The following is an 18,665-nucleotide window of genomic DNA, read 5'->3' on the forward strand; positions in this document are numbered from 1 at the left end:
CCTGAGAGCTTGGGCTTAGGAAGCAAAATACCCAGGAAAACCTATAGCACAGGCCAGGAGTGCACATAGCTCCAGCATATTTACTGTGCTTACCTTAAATGTTTAAAAAATATATATTTGAGAGGCACAGAATTGAGGCTGGAAGGGACCTCACCAGGTCTAGTACAACACCCTGCAGAAAGGAGCTACTCCGCTTAGATAATTAATAAATAAAATTGATCATCAATTAGATCCTTACCGCACAGCTGATGAGTGAATTCACAGGACACAGCTGGGTGCAGGAATATCACAGTTTTCTTACTTTCATGGAGGCTGAGGTGCTTCATGCCCAGCTCTGAGGGTTGGGTTACCAAGTCCTGGCAGGAATGGCCCACGTATCCTCCAGGCCACAAATCCCCCAGGCTGGAACCAGCCCTACCACTGCCTGGGTGGGAAAGGTTGGAATCTTGCCTAGCTTTGGGCTGTCCTTGAACATGTGTCTATATGGATCTTAAAGGGAAGAATGATCACTATTAGGACTTAATTCCCTTGCTATAAAGTTTACAGCTACTGAGGACTCAAAGATTAACATTAAAGACAGGTTGGCTTCACTTTGGTGGTGCCAGAGGAAACAGAGATGCAGGAGCCTGCTCAAATTGGATTATTCCACTGTAGATGACTGGCAAGCAATATTCCCTGCAGACAGTGAGAACAGAGAGTATCACCTCTATCACATGAATACAGATTAGAGAACTTTCCTCCCAGAGCTGCCATCTACGCTGGCTGCTAAATTTACTGCATAACACTGAATGAAATACAAGTGGATTTTTGCATTTCTCATAAAACATATTTCAGAAGGTGCCTGAGAATTTTGTTGAAAGCCTGACTGCCTTAGAAATCAGTAGGAAAGCATACAACAGTTGGACACTTTACGATACACAAAACCACCATTTGGGATTAAATACCCTGACTGCTTCTGCAACCAGCTACAAGCACAAATGGGTCCGGCACCATCTGCAGTTTTGGTTCTTTCTACCAAAGGTACCATCCAACATTCAGAGTTTGGAGGAGAATATAAACAATTAAATTGATTAAAAGAGGTACTTAATAGGAAACAAATTCTGTATTCAGATCTTAGCTGAGAAAATACTGAAAATAGCAACATTGATAACTTTATTGGAAAACCCTGCTCCTAGATGGAAACTGGATAAACTAAAAGCCCAAAACCAGTTTAAACAGTAGAGGAAGTACTAAGAAGAATCCTAGGCTGGGGTGAGCCCATCAAATTAATACCAAAGCCATCTGCAGGAGTGCCTTGCAGAGTTATTTCTGCTCTCTAGTAAGATCTGTGAATACACAGGCAGTGCAGATCCCAGTACCACCTATCTTGCAGGGCTGAATGGAGGGTTTGACTTTGATCCAAGTCAGGAATATGCTGACACCTGATCAGTCCTGGTACTGCCAGGCAGTGTACAATCCAGAACCACCTTGCCATGAGGGAGCTGTGGAGACGGCCATGCTTTTACTTGGCTTTAGCTGCCTTCCCGTTGATTAGAAGAAGCCTTTTATTCTGCTAAAAAAGGGATGTATCTCCTCTAAGAAAAACAAAACCAAACCAAAACAGAACTTTATTTTGTAGTTAGTAACATTAAAAATTATCCAGTGGGGCCCATGCTAAATGGGATAGTGACTGGGTGATGAATTTTTGCAGCTTTTATTTATGGCTGATGAAAACTGACTGGATATTATGAATTCAGTCAAGTTGTAGCTATTTATGGGAAGAGGTATGATAATTAATTATAGAATTATAACTAATTATAAATTAATGTTTATTGCAAAGAGCATACTTTCTATGGCAATTTTTCTGGAATGGATAGAGGATACAACACCCCTTTTCTTATTTATGCAGTACATAATTATATTTTCCATCAATATCTGCCTTACCAAGCACATGAAAGAATAGGAAAGAATGCCACAGGCAGAAATCTGCTGATTCTAAATCTAAGGCAATCAAATACATTTCTAAGTCCTTTTGAAAGCATAGTTAATGACAACTGGTTAGTAAGTACTAGAATGATGACAATTTGTTCAATTGATCAATTTAAGAGAAAAAAAAATTAGACACTGAACAAAGGACCCACTAATTCTTGTGTGCGAATCTATTCCAGAAGAAGCACAGAAATCAAGTATCCTCCACTTCTCAGTCCGCTTTCTCTCATGTAAGACCCAAAAATCTGCCGACAGACCTTACCTCAAGGCTCCCGAGGTTACAGGAGTCTGTAGAGAGGACTGTTTTAAAAATTCACTTCATTGTATTACCAGTTAGAACAGGGATATGCAAAAGAGAGGAGAAGGGCGGCTGTGTAGAGGGAAGCAACACACCGACTTCCATATGAACCATTTATTGAATAAATACATGCATCATAATGTAGAATTACATGAGCAAAAAAGGCAATCTGTACAAAATTGATTACCCTTTGTTCTCATTTCAACTCTCACCATTTGCTGCAGCTCTGATAAAGGATTCAAGACAGAAAATTAAAACTCTTTTAGTCCACCTCCAAGTGATATGCATGCTGATTTGAGTTTGAGTTATACCACTGCTATAGTTAAGAAAGCTGGTTTTCTTGTCAGTGAAGCAGAGTAATTCTAAAAACAGTTTCAATAGTACAGAACATGTGTTGGTACATACAGGTAACAAAGCTTATTTTTAACCATTTCATATGTTCATATTTTAAGGCACAAGGATAAACAAGAACTACATGAAAAGCTATCAGTTGATATTGAATAAATGACTTGATAATGAGGTGCAATTTTTGCCCAGAGGCAAAATTGTCCTTCCTACTTCCAAATAAATGGAACAATTGGAGTTTGGTAATACAAAAGTTGCATCCACTATCCAAAGAATCAATCTCATCTAGGCACTCACAGTCTGATCCAAATTCACTCAGGAGGATGTTTCGGAAGATCTGACATCCCGAACTGATTACAGACTATGGGAATTATAGTTGCTGAATTGCAATGACAGTTAAATCTCTTCATTTCAGATTCCTAAATGGAAAACAGGATCTCTAAGAACCAATCCCCACTTTTAGGTAGTGAGTTATTTTGGAAACCTGCCCTATATTCTTTATTCAATTACTCACTTTGTGCTATGCTTTCACATTTGCCTGAACACGGCATTATTTTCCACCTTGAAACTTTAAAAGACAGAATGGGGTTTTTTTGTTTAAGTGCAGTATTCTGTCCCCAGACTTCACTTAAGTCTTGAAACACCAAATCAGCTTAATACCCTATTTGTTGGCTTCAGATCAAAGTCTGTGCAGTCACTGGCCAAGGTGTAGAGCAAAAATCCTTCCACCTCAGACTGAACCAAGGTAGAAGACAATTATGCTGAACTGCTACTCTCAGACCTCATTTATTCAGACTAGCATTTGGTTTCTGCATTTTCATTGCATTAAGAACAGTTATCTGTCTTTCCATTCTTAACATCTTAATGGAGAACTAGCAAAGGAAATAATTTCATCATATTTTAGATGAATAGATGAGTGAATATATAGCTACTCATACCTTCCAATATACAGTGAAGCCTTCAAATGGAAATGTTTTCTTACAAAGAATCTCTATTGCCCAGCCCAGTAACAGCAGTTACAGTACAATTTACAATGTAAGACTGTTTGATAAAATTGTCTTGTATAAAATGTGGCAATGAGAAGGCCATCACTGTATAGGGGTGTATGGTGCAGGTCACACACATCCATGACAAATGTTCACATTAAATTGAATTTAGACAAACTGAAATTTTTAGACTTGAAAAAGACAAAAAGCTACATGTATGGTAGGCACTTTGGTACATCTAGTAATGTAGGCAAATTCTACATCTAGAGTTAAGGTTCTGTCAGTAGTCTTACAATAAAGCTAATTTCAGGAGTTTATCATTCTGCTTTAAAATTCTTTCTTGGCTGAGACATCATTCTAGAATCTTAGCTAAATAATATACTTTGTCTAATTGCATACTTATCCAAGGATGAGGACATAGGCTCTGCAAGAGCCAAGCTGTCCTCTTGGATTCTTAATGCACATTTTTCTAACAGTCTAACAAAACTTACCAGAAAAAGAAAAATCAGTTCTGAATACAAAAAAAAAAATTCCCATAATTCAGAAAATTAATGACCTCAGCTGTTGGGGCTGATACTCTCCCTTCAGATCCTGCCTGCCTGGATCAGTTTGTGCTAATGGTGTCCCTGCTGCCTCTTGCCCAGCCCATGGCAATGATTCAGGAGAAGGACAGCATTTCTCAAAAATCTTTGTGGACCACTGAAGTGCATTTTGTTCATGCACCAAGCATACCAAGTAGCAATGAAGCAACTGTCAAAGACAGTGAGTTTCATCTCAGTTTTCCACTTACCTACTGGTGTTAATCTGAGGATTACAGAAGGTATCTCATAACATACTATTTTAGCACAGTATTGTGTAATAAAAATAACATATGTCTTGTACATATGCCTACTATATGAACTTAACTTGCAAGCTGATTTGTCGACTTATAAATAAGTGAAACATGGTGGTAAGGACAGTTTAAAGTGGTTAGAGATCTTCTTTATAATACAGAAAAATCCATGTCCTCATACCTTCAAAAGATCACGTCTAGTACTCCAGAGTACAGGAATAAATAACAAAATCCAACTGAACCTGTATAATAAAACTGTACTGTTTGTTATGTTTACTCCATTAAATGAAAACTCAGATTTAGAAACTGTGATTTGTGGACCTCATCCTCTATTTATACAATATTTATAGAATTCTCATTTTTATTTATAATATTCTATAGCATGATTTCCCAATAATACATTTATATATAAATATTAAAATGTTAATGTTTTGTACATTTTAAGCTAGCCCCACTAGGCCAGAAACACAATAAAGTAAAAATGTTTTTCTGCATTTTCTTTTTGCAGAGTATCACAAAATGATTAAGACCATTGTGCTGCAAAGACAAAAGAGATTCATCTGAAGAAATTAACATGCATTTAGAAGAAAATATCTATATCCTTTATCTAATTTTCTTCTGAATTCAAACCAGCATGAAAGAATTATAAAAAAATAGTATATATTTACATGGTACAGTATACCTTGGTGAGATATAAAACAAGGCAGGAAAACAGCAGAAAATGTTCTTTTCACTTTCTAATAGGTACAGCTGTCATAAAGATCAATTTAAACACAAAAGGTTACTTTACTGTACTATTGCACATTACAGTAACACATAGAACTGTTTAGCAAAATAAAATACAAAGTTTAACAATGAGGAAAGCTATGTCTACATAAAATGACCAAGTGTTATAAAATTATTGGGGATGTGTCTAAGAACTAAATCAGTAAAGCTATAAAAATAATATTGGTACATCTGTGAAAACAATGCATTAAAAATATATAAAGGTTGGCAAAATAATGCGTGAGGAATTCCCGCTGTCCATGGGCCTAACTTGCACCATGTGGCCTTGTACCATCTTCTGTCAAATCATACCTGGAAAAGAAAAAACCAAAGGATTGGTTTTTTATGTTTAGCATGTATTATTAAAAGTATTATAAACACAGTAGTTGTTAGTATGTAGTATTATTATTAATAAAGGAAATGTTATACTTACCACTGGGTCCAGCCTTTAGCAAGTTCTTCAGATGCCAGAGGTATTAATACCTGTGGAAAGTTAAATTACCAATCAATGCACTGTGTGTGCCTTTCATTCTATACCTATTAAAGATCAAAGTTGACAATCCTGTAAACTACAGTGTAAGCAATGCCATTAGTAAATGATGTATTTTACATCCTTGTCACAGCTCTCTGCTATCTGCCTGACTTGTAGTGAAGTTTCAAGTTGCTGTTTTTGACCTTAAAATCCACACCCTTCAGTGGTACAGTCCCAGAGCACCTCACAGCATGGCAATGGCAATCAGCAGATGTGTTCCTATTTACAGCCTTCCGGATAAACAGGAAAATCAAGGACACTGTTCACCATGAACTGACCATGATTCTCTATCTCTCATCCTCTTCACAGAGCTCAAGTATGGCAATTTGAAAGGGTGTAGGAATTTCTTATTCCTTTTTCATACTCCAAATCACATGTGTAGGAAATTGGGTGATTTCATGTGTGCCTATAGAACACTGAAGTTACAAACACAACAGCTGGTGTTGGCATTGGGAATCTCTCCAGTAGCAGCTCTTTCTCATGGATTTTACAAACTGGGAATTTAATTACTTGTGTATTTCCCTAAGTACTCATTTGTCTTTCCAGTTTTGTCTGAACATTTTCTGAAATATTGCCTGGTTTCTACTGGTTCTTTCCTTTCTCTGACAGCATGATAGTAAGTCTGACAAGCACATTTCTTTTGTTACTGTGAACGTACCACCCTCTAGAAGAGATTCTGCCTCATCTTTCTAAGTCTGGCTCTGCAGTTTGTTCCTTCCCTTACTGAAGCCTGACATCTAAGGCACCTGTAAGTTTTGAAAGCTTCATACCCGAATCAACTGCGTCAATCAACACTAACTCATGTCAAGAGGCTTTTTATTTTGTATAATATACAAAATATTTTGTATAATAACAAGCTGTATTAACAGAATTTGCTTATTGTCAACTTACTTTGCCAAGCAGCCCTTTATCTTTGGACAAGAATCCACCACTGTTCTTCACTGCTACATCTAGTGTTCTTCTCTGTACTTCAGGCAGGGAAACACTGAAATCAAACCTGACAGGCAAAGAGATGCTTTAGAGGGAATTCTGTACCTGAGGTACAAGTTCAGTTCCTACAGCTAAACAGCCACTCAAATCAAAACCAAACCATCTCCCTCCCCAAATTAAAAAATGAGGTCTGAGACAAATGAAGAAAAAAATCCCAATGTTTTGCCTAAAATTTTTCTTTAATACTATGATCAATATCAACATCAAATGTTTGAGACTTCTGTTACCTTTGGCCTCTAGAGGCCACTGGTAAAACAAAACAAACACATGAACAAGACAAAACAAGGGAAAGGTCAAGCACTGACTCCAGAGAAAAGAGAATGTGGAATGCTCCTGTACTGACAGCTCAGTATCAGTATCCTCCAAAAGGGGAAAGATTGGTCAGTCTTACTGATCCTTGGTACTTGATAACCAGAGCTCCTTTTCTTTCCTGGCATGCTAGGGAAAAGTATCAACTTTTAAGGAAGAATGCATTTTCTTCTCTAGAGCTGAAACTTAGAGAAAGTCAGGGCAAGGTTATACCACAACCTACATCTATTTGTCACTACAGTTCTTATACAGCTTTATTGCTTTGCAAAACATTTTACTTGGAAGGGCATGGTAAAATGAATCTATTACCTGGAATAAACAGGGGAAGAGCTGCACTACCAAGAAAATCTCCTGGAGCCTCTAACTAATGATTTACAGATCTGGCTTGGACAGAAGGGACTGAAGCGTTGTTTTCCCTGAGTTCATCTGCTGTCTGCAGAGAAAGGTCTTTATTGAAAAGTGATGGGTGGGAGAGTAAGGGGCAGACATGTGAGGGAAACTACTATCAAAAGACGAGTTCGAGGATAAGGATTTTTATGCAGTGTAATGTTGCACAAGCTGGTACAACTTCCAACATATGGGCCAGGATATAATCTACAAGGAAATTTCCTGACTCCCCTGGATGCTGAAAAGTGCCACTGAGTGACTGAGCAATGTGACCATGCACAGCCACTGGCTAGCAGCATCAGCCAGGCAATCAGCCAGCCAAGCTTCCTGGCAGGAAGGGAGACCAACAGTACTGGCCAGCTAAAGGCACTCACATTCTCACCATCTGCCAGGAGAGCAAATCCTGCAGCTGAGCTACCAGCACAAGGGGCATGGAACTGGTGCAGGATAAGGCAAGAAAGACAGAAGTGGCTGCTAACAGCAAAAAGGGCTGTAGTGATAACAGGAAATAGAAGCATAGGAAGAAGACTATAGCAGAAGAGAAAGGTATGATCAAGTCTAATGGTGACAACCAGGAACTTCAACAGCTCATCCATTCAGTAAGCACATAAACCTTGATTTGACCGTTTTGTAATTACATGATACAAAACTACTACCCATAGTTTAGAACCTACATTTGATCAAACACTGGGTTTAGTGTCTTCTTTGATACATGTGTTTTTCTTCGTCCTGATCGTCTCTTATCAGGCAGTAAATACATTCGCACATAGGGATCGGATCCTTCTTCGGAAAACGCTATTAGATTTCTGTGAAAGTGATAAACAAGAAAAAACACTTAGAAAATCAACGAGACATTGCTGAATGTGTCTATGCTACTATCACCTAATTTAGTACATGAAGCAGTTCCCCTGCACACAGTATGATGTGCAGTGACTTGTACAAGACCAGATGAGAGCAGAGGTGAGAATACAATGTTTCCTACATTCCAATTTGAAGTTTAGATATGGCTTTTCAAAAATCACGTTTTGGTCATTCCATGAAAAATTCAGTCTCCTAGAGACAGCTTTCAGACACTGCTGATAAAAATTTACATGTCATTTTCATTTAAAATCTGACAGAGGCATAATAGACAAATATAAAATCACAGCAAAATCTTCCACAAAGTTTTTACTGATTCTGAGTACAGCTCTGTATATTTTTGTATTTCCGCATATGTTGTTTTAAAAATAACAAAGATTAACCAATCAACTTAAGAGTAAGTCAGAATATGACAAACTTTATAAAGAATTATGCACAAATAAGAAATTGTGTAGTGTATGCTCACCTGCAGGAATGCACTACCACAATCAGTTTGTTTCTTTGTGAACTGTGACGAATTGTTAGCTGAATCTGTCCTAATGGAGACTGCCCCAGAGTTGTTCCACTGCAGGAAAAAGCAAAACATTAGCTTAGATTTTAAAATGCATACTAAAAGTAAGACTCAACTGAGCAGTCTTCCATAAATCATGTATTATCCATTTAACTTCTCTGAAAGAAGAGAGCACATGTAAGCATGTGAGCATATCCTCATCAGATTCTCATACTTCAGTTCCTTGTCTAACAACTCTGCTCTCCAAAATAGGCCAGGTATTATTGTCAGTTTGAAGGTCAGCTGCTCCTTAGTACTTTGAAAACCATCATGAGTAAAAAACTTGCTTACCCTAAAATAAACATCAAAGTAGTATCTAGGAAATTGGAAAGAATAATAGTGCAAACTGGAATGAAAACCTCAGCCATGGGCCACTCTTACCTAAGGCCAGGAGCCAATTAGAAGATCAGCTCATTCTTTTCTAAATTCTCTTATAAAAATATAGATATTCTTGGGATTAAAATAGTGATAACTTAAATCCACTTGCTGTCATAAAAGCTCAAATCACACTATAAACACAACTACTTTACTTTTCTATAGCTTATACCACAATGAAAATAAGATTAGAATCAATTTACACTTACAAATACAGGTCATGTTTAAATAAAAAGCAAGCACCATGCTTAAGAATTTGTGTTTTACAGAATGGCCAACATTTGCAGAGTTCCCTCATCTCCATAAAATGCTCATTTTAGTTTGTGTGAACGGACTACGAGTATTTCCCATATAACACACGACAGTATGTGCCATATTTGCCATTTCTCAGCCACCTAAAGAGAATCTTATCTTCAAGGGAGAAGAGTGCCTCTTTTGTGACTACCTACTACAAAGTGATTGCTCCATTAAAATTCTTAAATTATTCACTTTATGAATGAAGATTTAACTTCAGTATTTTCTTAGTTAAAATTTAAAAAAATAATAATCAAAGTACCTAAAAACATGGGATTTGCAATAAAAGACCTCCTTACCTGTAGCTTTACCGCTCTTACCAAATGAGAAAGTATGACATTTGTGCATTATATGAGGAATAGTATTTCAATATTTATCACAATTAACAAAGTCTAACTCAGTTTTGGGCCAGGAGAGAGACTGACAAAGTGAAGACAAGTTAGCACAAGACTATGAAGATAAATGGGGGTCTGGAGCACATAAGCAGGTGATGTATTTGTACAAATTGAAGAGACAGCCAACAGCAGACTGAATTGCAGCCCTTCCACTACTTAAAACAGGTATTTTAGAGAAGACCAAGTCAGACTCCTCATGGCTGTACACAGTAAAATAACAAGAGACCATAGTCAAGTTGCAGCAAGATAAATTTCAATAGAAATAAGGAAGAACATTTTAACAGTGGAGAGGTTAAGCACTGGAGTTGCTGAAAAGGTTTATGGCACCTCTATCCTTGGAGATAATCAAAAGTTGTTTTGACAAGGCCCAAGAAACCTGATCTAACTTTGAAGAGGAATTTGCTTTGAGCAGAGCGATGACCAACCAGAGATTCTGTCCAGCCTCTACTACTCAATTGATTCTATGAACTCTGACAGAGAAAAAGACGAACTGGTTCAATCCCTTACAAATAAAAAAAATAAAATCTTTCTACTTAGATTCACAGAGAAGCTCCATGAATAGAGAATGAATAGTTTCCAGTCTCCTATTCAGAGCAGGATGTCTGCTCAGCTATCTGTACTTGGTAATTATAGCTGCCCACTGAAGCAAGTAAAAAAAAATTCAAGAATTTAAGAAAGCATGGATGCAGCAATCTTCACTAACTGCATAGTAACTGACCACCCATTTAGCATTCTTTATTGTCAACTATCCCTCTGAGTTATTTAGAAAGACCAGCTATTTCCAGCTTAATTGGCTTAATTAATGCTAATAAGATTCAGTGGTGAAACAGGCAACTACTGCCATGAAAGTACGAAGTGCAGCTACAAGAAAAAGTGGGACTTTATCTTGCAGATGATCACAACGGTAAAGGTAACTTCTAATTGCAGCATCTGTCTGAGATACCCAGAGGAAGCAGAAATCCCAGTGACTGAACAGTAAAAAATATACTGAAATGTGAACTAGGAACTCCTGCTTTGGTGACATTCTTTGTAAATCAGCTTAGCTGTGCTGCAAAAGCAAGAAGTGCAGGCCATACTTCTCGAGCTGTCGGAGCCTCTGGCGCAGCTCCTGCGTGGCGATGGGCAGGGAGATGTCTGAGGCGATGCTGGGCGTGGGCTCCTTCACTGAGAGGTGGCTTGGAGAGCAGGAGAAGTTGGAGGCATGAAGACTGGAGGAGCTTCGGCTGAGATCTGTTGGCCACTGTGGGCTGGCATTGGGAGGCTGACTCTTATCAGCTGTATCAGTCTTTTTATCACTATCAGTCACTGGGGATGCTGGAACCGGCTTGTTTGGATCAGGTGTTGGTGAGACAGGAACCTGAGGCTTAAAAGATGATTTTCTTGCATCTTTGGAAAGAGATGGCCTTTTTACTTGGGCTGAGTGTTGATGATCTGGAGATCTTGCCTGCTTTTCAAGAGAAAGGACCTAGATACAGGAAAATACACATAATATTACTATTTTGCAGTATAAGAACCAGGAACAAATTTGTTGCTACAAGAGTACTGGTTGGTGACAAGTTGTAAAGTTAAGACACTAAAGCAGGACCAAAAACATTCACACTTACTAACTCTACCTATGAAATGCTTTGCATGACAAAACGCATCACTTTCTTCATGGCAACTGCAGTAACTATCAAACAATGTGAAATTCTCCATTTATTAAGAATTATTCTCCTCATTATTCCCTTCCCATATTCTATGCACTTCTGGTGCAAGTGCTATTTACTTTGCAGCTCTAGCCATCTGGAAAGCTATTGTGTAATTTTTTTCTTCTACTCTTTCAAAATTTAATTTTACATCACATTTTTTTCTCATTAATTGTATTTACTTTCTCTTTTGTTGGTTACTTTAATTTATTAATGACATGTAAGCAACAAAGTGCTTTAGGAAAAAAAAATAACAAGTTTGACGGTGTTTGCGAAGAGATATTGTGTCTTATTAAACCAAATAATTTAGATGGGGAAAAAAGATAAACCAACTTTCAGGTATGCAAGTTTTGTTTTCAAAACTTCAATATGCTTGAAAGCTGGTTTGAATTTTTCCAGTACTATGCAGATACTTCCTCTCCTTATACACTTTATTTTTTAAAACCATCAAAACCTCAGTTCCATTTCTATGTAAAGGTGATTTCTGATTTGTAGCCCACTGGGTTCAAAAGAGATTTGAAGGAATTCAGACTCCAAATGTGATTTCCAGATGTAAAACCACAGGGAACCTTGTTTTTAATTAATGCAGGTGACCACTGTTTCATTTTGAGCACTGCACAGTTTTCAAATGGAGCGTATTTAAATTAGAAGCTATCTTTGCATACTGATAGCACTGCACAACCAAGGACACTTAGCAGGTGACATCAAAGGAAATGTACTGTCTTCTTCGAAAAGCTGGCAGAACAGGAGTCACAACAGCCCTAAATATGCTTACAGATATATACAACAGGAAAAGTTTTAGAATACCCTGAGTGCAATCTTCATGTTTATAGTGCTGTTGGGACCGGAGTTGCTCAGGTGGAACCGCTGATGCATAGTTAAATCTTCACTCTCTAGCAACTGGCTTAGAGGCAGCTTGAAGTTCCCCAAAGAACACTGGTGTTGTTCATCCCTCACCTGCAGGAACACAGAAATTTAGTCACTTTGTGTCATCTGCTTTGTAAGAATTCAAAGAAGGAAATTACATTTTTATTTGAAAACAAAAAATACAAACAATATTGAATGTAGTTTGTTCTTAAACCAGATTTCCCTGATTTCAAGATTACTTTACATTGAAGGAGGTAAAAACAAATATACTCAGTGCCTAGTTTCTTCAACCCTACCTTCCACAGAAAAAGTAAGACAGAAAACTAACCATCACATCTACATCTACCTGACCCATTATCAACATAACTCCATGGTTTCCAAACTGTGTGAAAATGAATTCCCGCAGCTATTAGAGGAAGAGTGACTAAGACAGTCCTCATTTACGCTTCAGTCTCTTTGAACTATGTAAATGGCATGTCGACAGTGTAAAGGGATACAGTATTTGGATAAAGCAAATACTTCCTTGGTATAAGAAAGATTCCTAGTTCCAAACTACTGTACCAAATTTACTTTTGTGGGGTTTTTTTTACATTAGAGAAGACAACCATTAACTATGTTATTCATGTGAGAGCCTGGTTATAGTCTTTTTTTCCTTTTAGTAGTAAAAGGAAATAAACATTTCGTTGCCTGGTCTAAAAAAAAATACTTTAAGTATAATTTTAATGGTGTTCACAACATATTCAGTCTCATTTCATAACTCCCTTTAATGTCTGAATGTCACTACTGCAACATCTTAGAAAAGAAAGGTATCTAAAGAGAGTGAGACACATACCTCAACTTCAAGATCTTGTCTTTTGGGATTGTGTACAAAGAAAGTAAAGTTTTCCTCCCATACTGGTTCATTGGTCTTGTATCTAATCTGAAGAAAAAAGGAAGCACATGAATTACAAAACAGTTTGTTTAATACAGCTGGTGTCAAGAGATGAGAGAATTTTTCATTTCGGCGTTTTATTTGGTGTGTGCAGAGAAGGGCAGCAAGGCTTGGGAAGGGTCTAGAAAACAAGTCTGATGAGGAACAGCTGAGGGAGCTGGGTTTGTTTAGTCTTGAGAAGAGGAAGCTCAAGAGGAACCTCATTGCTCTCTACAACTCCCTGACAGGAAGCTGGAGTGAGGTGTGGGACAGTCTCTTCTGCCATAATTACAGTGAGAGGACCAGGAGAAATGGCCTTCAACTGAGACAGGGGAGATCCAGATTAGGTATCAGAAACATTTTTTCACTTTTAGCATGGTCAGGCATTGGAATAGGTCACCCAGGGAGGTGGTGGAGTCACCACGTTCACGACGTGAACTGGTGCTGGGTTATGTGGTCTAGGGGTTACAGTGGCAGTGCTGGGTTGATGGTTGGATCTTGAAGGTCTCTTCCAAGCGTAATGATTCTATGAAAATTTATGTCTGAAACTTGAAGTATTTAAACAATGGCCAAGTACAATCTACCCACGGCATACATAATATCGCATATAAAATTACACAGACAACATGAACTGATTGCACATTCTCTCCTCTCACACTGCTCTAAAAGAGCTTTCATAACTCAATGAAACTCCTAGAAACTAACAGTTTTCTTTATCTCCAGCTAGCCACATGGATGATTTCACTGCCAAATCTCATAATTTTCAGCAATCCATTAGCGGGGGGACGGGAAAGCAGAGGGGAAGAGAGAAACAAGTCTTCATTAAAAAAGCTATCACCAAGAGCAAAGGACTTGGATTTTTATCTCCATTCTTTATGTCTTAGGTTATGATATAGGATGTAACCAAATGTATGTATTCTATCACCATCTTCATAAGCTGTTAAAACCAGGTGGGGCAGTGTTCTTTGTCTCTTCCATGACACATCCCTGATAACTCCCTCTGGGGAGTATCTTCTGTTAATGGGCCATCCAGCCTCACTGCATGACTTACAGAATTACATCATCCCACTGTGAGATGCCCCGCCCACGGAGGGGGGGGGGGGGGAACAAAGCATTCCTACCTGGATATAATCTGAGGTTTGGAACAGCCACCGTTTAATTGGACTGCTACCACCACCCTGACCAACAGGATGTCAGGCTGTATCCTGACTCTGACAGTTTAAGCCAGTGTTTTCTGCCTTTATTTTTAATTTTCCTACTAAATTGTAGTTCTGACTTGGAATCTCCCACTAGTTTCTTTTCAAACTAGTACACTCTATTAAAACTAAGACGGTATATAATTTTTCCTTAGGCTTAGTGAAAATTTTTGACAGGTTATGAAGAAGCCAAATTAGGTGTTCTCTCCTTTTGGCTCACCGACACTTCTTAAATTCATACCTATATTGCATATATCTACCTATCTAGGAATCATTTCACTGTTATTATTTTATTTTAATGAGCTATTTGAGTGCACATAGGTTAGTTATGGATGACAGGTATGCTGAATACTTTGGGTCGGAAGCAGAGGGATCATCATCAAGATCAATCTCATGACTGGCATCTGTTACAGACCACCTGATTAGAAGTGAGACATGGATGATGTCTCTTTGACAACTCAAAGCTGTCTCAGGTCTGCTGTACAGGGTTCCAATTGAGAGCTTCAACTACACTCCAATGTTTTCTAGGAAAGCACTGTGGAAGGACTCCTACAAATGACTAAAAATCCCATCTCTACTCACAGGTGGTTTGAGTTGCATAAGCCCCCATTCAAGTCTAGGCTGCTCGCTGCCAATTTCAGTTCTGGTGGCAACTTAGCGTTGTGTATATGCTCCACAGTTTGGTAGCCAAATACCAAGCTCACAGACCTACCAAATATGTGAAGACAGAGGCAAGTCTAAAGAGTAGGAACTTACCTTACTTTCCTGTGCCTTGTGTCCAACTGACAGCAAAACAAGTGGGTTGGGATTGCTGTTTATTTTCTTTCCTGACTGGTAAAGAAAAAGCAAAAACTTTGCCTTCAGAATAAAGCAAAACCTCTCCCCTCTGAAACTTAATATTTGCATCTTAAAAATGCAAATCATATGCATTCTACTACATGCCTCTCTATTATTCTCAGTATTTTATTCAGCTGGCTGGAATGGCAGACTGGCGAGTAGCTGGTGAACACATGAAGGCATCCAAACCTGAATATGCTGAAGCAAAATGCTACTAATAAGCAGGAGTTTTAGACTCCTTTCCATTTTCTTTAAATGAAACTGGTAAGATGCAAGTTCTTATCTTTTAATGAGCATTACAATCCCCAAAGCTAATGAAGCATAGTTGAAACTGCAAAATGAATACTGCATGCAGATGGGAGATATGAAGAAAGCACAGACTCAGGAACTTTATATACATTGCTGTAGAACTATTAAATTGGATGTGGTATCAGAACACTGATGTTCCCTACTTTTCAGTTTGAAAGAATATGCAGTATAATGTATGTGAGGGATATTTCTACAGTTTACCAAATACTCTTTATTAGAGAATCAACCATCTGCCATATCTGAGCCTTGCACACCAGTTGTATAGCATTACATCAAACTGTGAAAACAAACATCAGTTTAGAAACAAATCACATATGCAAAGGAACATTCCAACTATATGTTTCTTTCATGAATTTCAATTTAACCTAACAATTTAAGTCAGAAAGAAAATTTAGGCATGAAAGTTAATCATCTCAAGCAGGTGTTAATGCAGTTTTAAAAGCCTAGAAAATGTAGGATACATGGTTACTTTTGAGTTCTACCCTGTAGGAAAACCAGGTATATCAACAGAAAGTTAGTTAAAATCATCTTAATGCATGTAAGGTCACAATTAAAACCAAGTGATTCAAATACTTTATATTTTTAACTTAAGAAAGTGCATCATTTAGATGTATTTTTTCATCTGAACTTACATTTTGGACATCATACTTCCACTAATAATGCTCAATTTTAATGTGACATACTGCTTAGAACCATACTTTCCTTTAGAAATAAAGCTGTTAAGAAAGCACTCCTTTCTTGGATGAACGCCGCATTTTTTTTTTTATGATTTCTGATAAAAATTATCTAGCTCTCAAATAAAAATGAATACAAACGTTTACAGAACAGAAAGCCATATTACACTGCAACTGGTAAGTGTTTTAAAATGGTAGGTGACATATCTTCATTTTTTCTTTGTCCATAAAATGGTGCCTGAGACTTTCTTCATAAAATGATGAAACTACAGGAGTTGGCAAAAGGCCCTGTCACTTATGCTGATGTGTAAATATGAGTAATTTTAATTCACATTAAGTAGGTAGCAATGTCTATACACGTATAATGCACTTCTAACACCAGCTACTGACAGACTGTCCCTTCTCCAAGTTCCTCCAGCTGAGCGTGTGGCTTAGCCCTTCGAAGTTTGCCTACCAAAAAGCTGGCCTAAATTTCTTTAGCAGTTATATAAAAGATGTAAAACCTTCTAAAAACACCTAGCAGAAAGAAGATTATTCCAAAGCAGTCATTCAGAGTTGAATGATAAGGTATCACTCAATATGTAAAAGATGTCTTAGCTTTCATGTCAGCTTTATTCTTTAGTTACTACTAAAAATTAGTTCTCAGCACTTTTGCCCCAGTCTTCTCAAGCAGCCTGTACTCCCCTAATCTGATCTTGAGTTCAGATTACCATAGACCACAGCATTTTAACAACGTCTTGACATTGGCTTCTTGGAATTAAATTCAAGTAAAACAAGATTACACTAAATATGTATCTGGCAATAGAAATTCCACCCAGTGTTGGAAGCAGAGTGTTGCAGGCATTCGTGCATTTCCAATTACTTTTGTGACCTTAAATGGACAACTACATTAATGTTACCTTTAGGGCTTTCTGAACAGCAGCCTTCTTCAAGCCATCAGGGTTAAATTCTAATGGATTATTCTTTTAAGTCAGGAGAGAATGAACATAGGAAGGGTTAATAAGACATGCAATGAAGCAATTTCACTAGGTTAATTAATTATGACACGACAACATAGGACAAAGCAGGGGGAAAAAAAAATCAACCTAAAAAAAACCCCAACATCTTTCAAACAAAACAATGAAAGACCACCACAACAACAACAAAGTCTGACAAAACCTTTTTTTCCCCTCTTCTCCTCTGCATATTTTTATTCTGCTTTAAAACTAATATACCCAATTTCAGTCTGCTTGTATTTCTCTGATCATTGTTTTTTATCCTAATAAAGGTAATTCACAAAATATTTTATTTTTTAGCACTACAATATTTTCAATATGCCTTATGAGCTGCTCTCTGAATGAACCTTTTTAAAATTTGGTTGAGCGTATTTTCACAACCTAGAAGCTTCTCTGATGGTAAGTCAAGTAATTATGCAAAGGAGTCCTTTTATGGGAGAAATTACAACATCTAATTGATAGGGACTTAGATCATTATAAAAGTCAAAGTTCTTAAGCCTCTTCAGAAAAATGATGGAAACACTGCATGCTAACTAGAATGAAGGTCTACTACTTTCTTCAGTAGAATGAAGACATGCAAATACACTAACAGTAGGAATTAGAACTGACTTAGCAGGACAAAACCTTGGCTGTTTTTCATTAAATAAGGAGATTTCTTATTTTAAGACTAATATACTGTTCTTAAGTGACACATGTATAACAATGTCACAGAAAATTTGCACTGAACTCATAAGAAATAATTTCAGGAAGATTTACAAATAAAACAGACTTCAAGTTAGTGTACTTATGGCTGGCTTTTTCTTTAGGGACATTTTTGTTTCAAGGGAGAATTCTGTTTTAGGAGCTGTAAATTGTGGCAATAAAAAATTGCATAATGGTCTTTTAAAACATTCTGGTTTATGAACAGGAACTGGTATTATTAATGCTCTGCCAAAAGAAATGGCTTTCTGAAATGAAAATTAAGTGAAAATTTGAAGAGAGATTTAACCTTTATGCAGAAATATTTTTTTGCAGTTTCTTTTGGGATGTCATATCCTCAAGTTGGCCCATACATTCCAATGATTCCTGGCACTCTGCTTGAAAATTTCTGTTTCAGAATGAACATATAATATCCAGAAAAAAATCACAGAATATTTTGAGTTGGAAGTTATCCACAAGGAAAATCAAGTCCAACTCTTAAACTTGAGAGAATCAGAAATAAGGTTTGGCTACTTTTGTGGGGTATTTTTCTTGAACATTATTTTTCTTAAATATAATTAAGGAATAGTCTGCAGTTATTTATCTGATACATTAGGAACTTAATATTGT

General features: G+C 37.3%; 1 protein-coding gene across 2 annotated transcripts in view; it reads right to left on the reverse strand.

Annotated features, from left to right (window-relative positions):
* Window positions 1-2,371: 2,371 nt before the first annotated feature.
* The window catches only part of ESYT2 (extended synaptotagmin 2), a 93,453-nt gene continuing 77,159 nt past the window's right edge, over window positions 2,372-18,665 (reverse strand). For both annotated transcript variants that reach the window (XM_082297812.1, XM_082297809.1), the window contains 9 exons: window positions 15,299-15,373; window positions 13,269-13,355; window positions 12,377-12,526; window positions 10,961-11,349; window positions 8,737-8,835; window positions 8,087-8,218; window positions 6,618-6,723; window positions 5,628-5,677; window positions 2,372-5,506 (listed from right to left, as the gene is read on the reverse strand). In XM_082297812.1, the coding sequence (XP_082153938.1) occupies window positions 5,461-5,506; window positions 5,628-5,677; window positions 6,618-6,723; window positions 8,087-8,218; window positions 8,737-8,835; window positions 10,961-11,349; window positions 12,377-12,526; window positions 13,269-13,355; window positions 15,299-15,373 (1,134 nt within the window). In that variant the 3' untranslated portion in view covers window positions 2,372-5,460. The remainder of the gene's footprint in view (window positions 5,507-5,627; window positions 5,678-6,617; window positions 6,724-8,086; window positions 8,219-8,736; window positions 8,836-10,960; window positions 11,350-12,376; window positions 12,527-13,268; window positions 13,356-15,298; window positions 15,374-18,665) is intronic.

This window comes from Coloeus monedula (assembly GCF_965178545.1).
Source record: "Coloeus monedula genome assembly, chromosome: 1".
Lineage (NCBI taxonomy): Eukaryota > Metazoa > Chordata > Aves > Passeriformes > Corvidae > Coloeus > Coloeus monedula.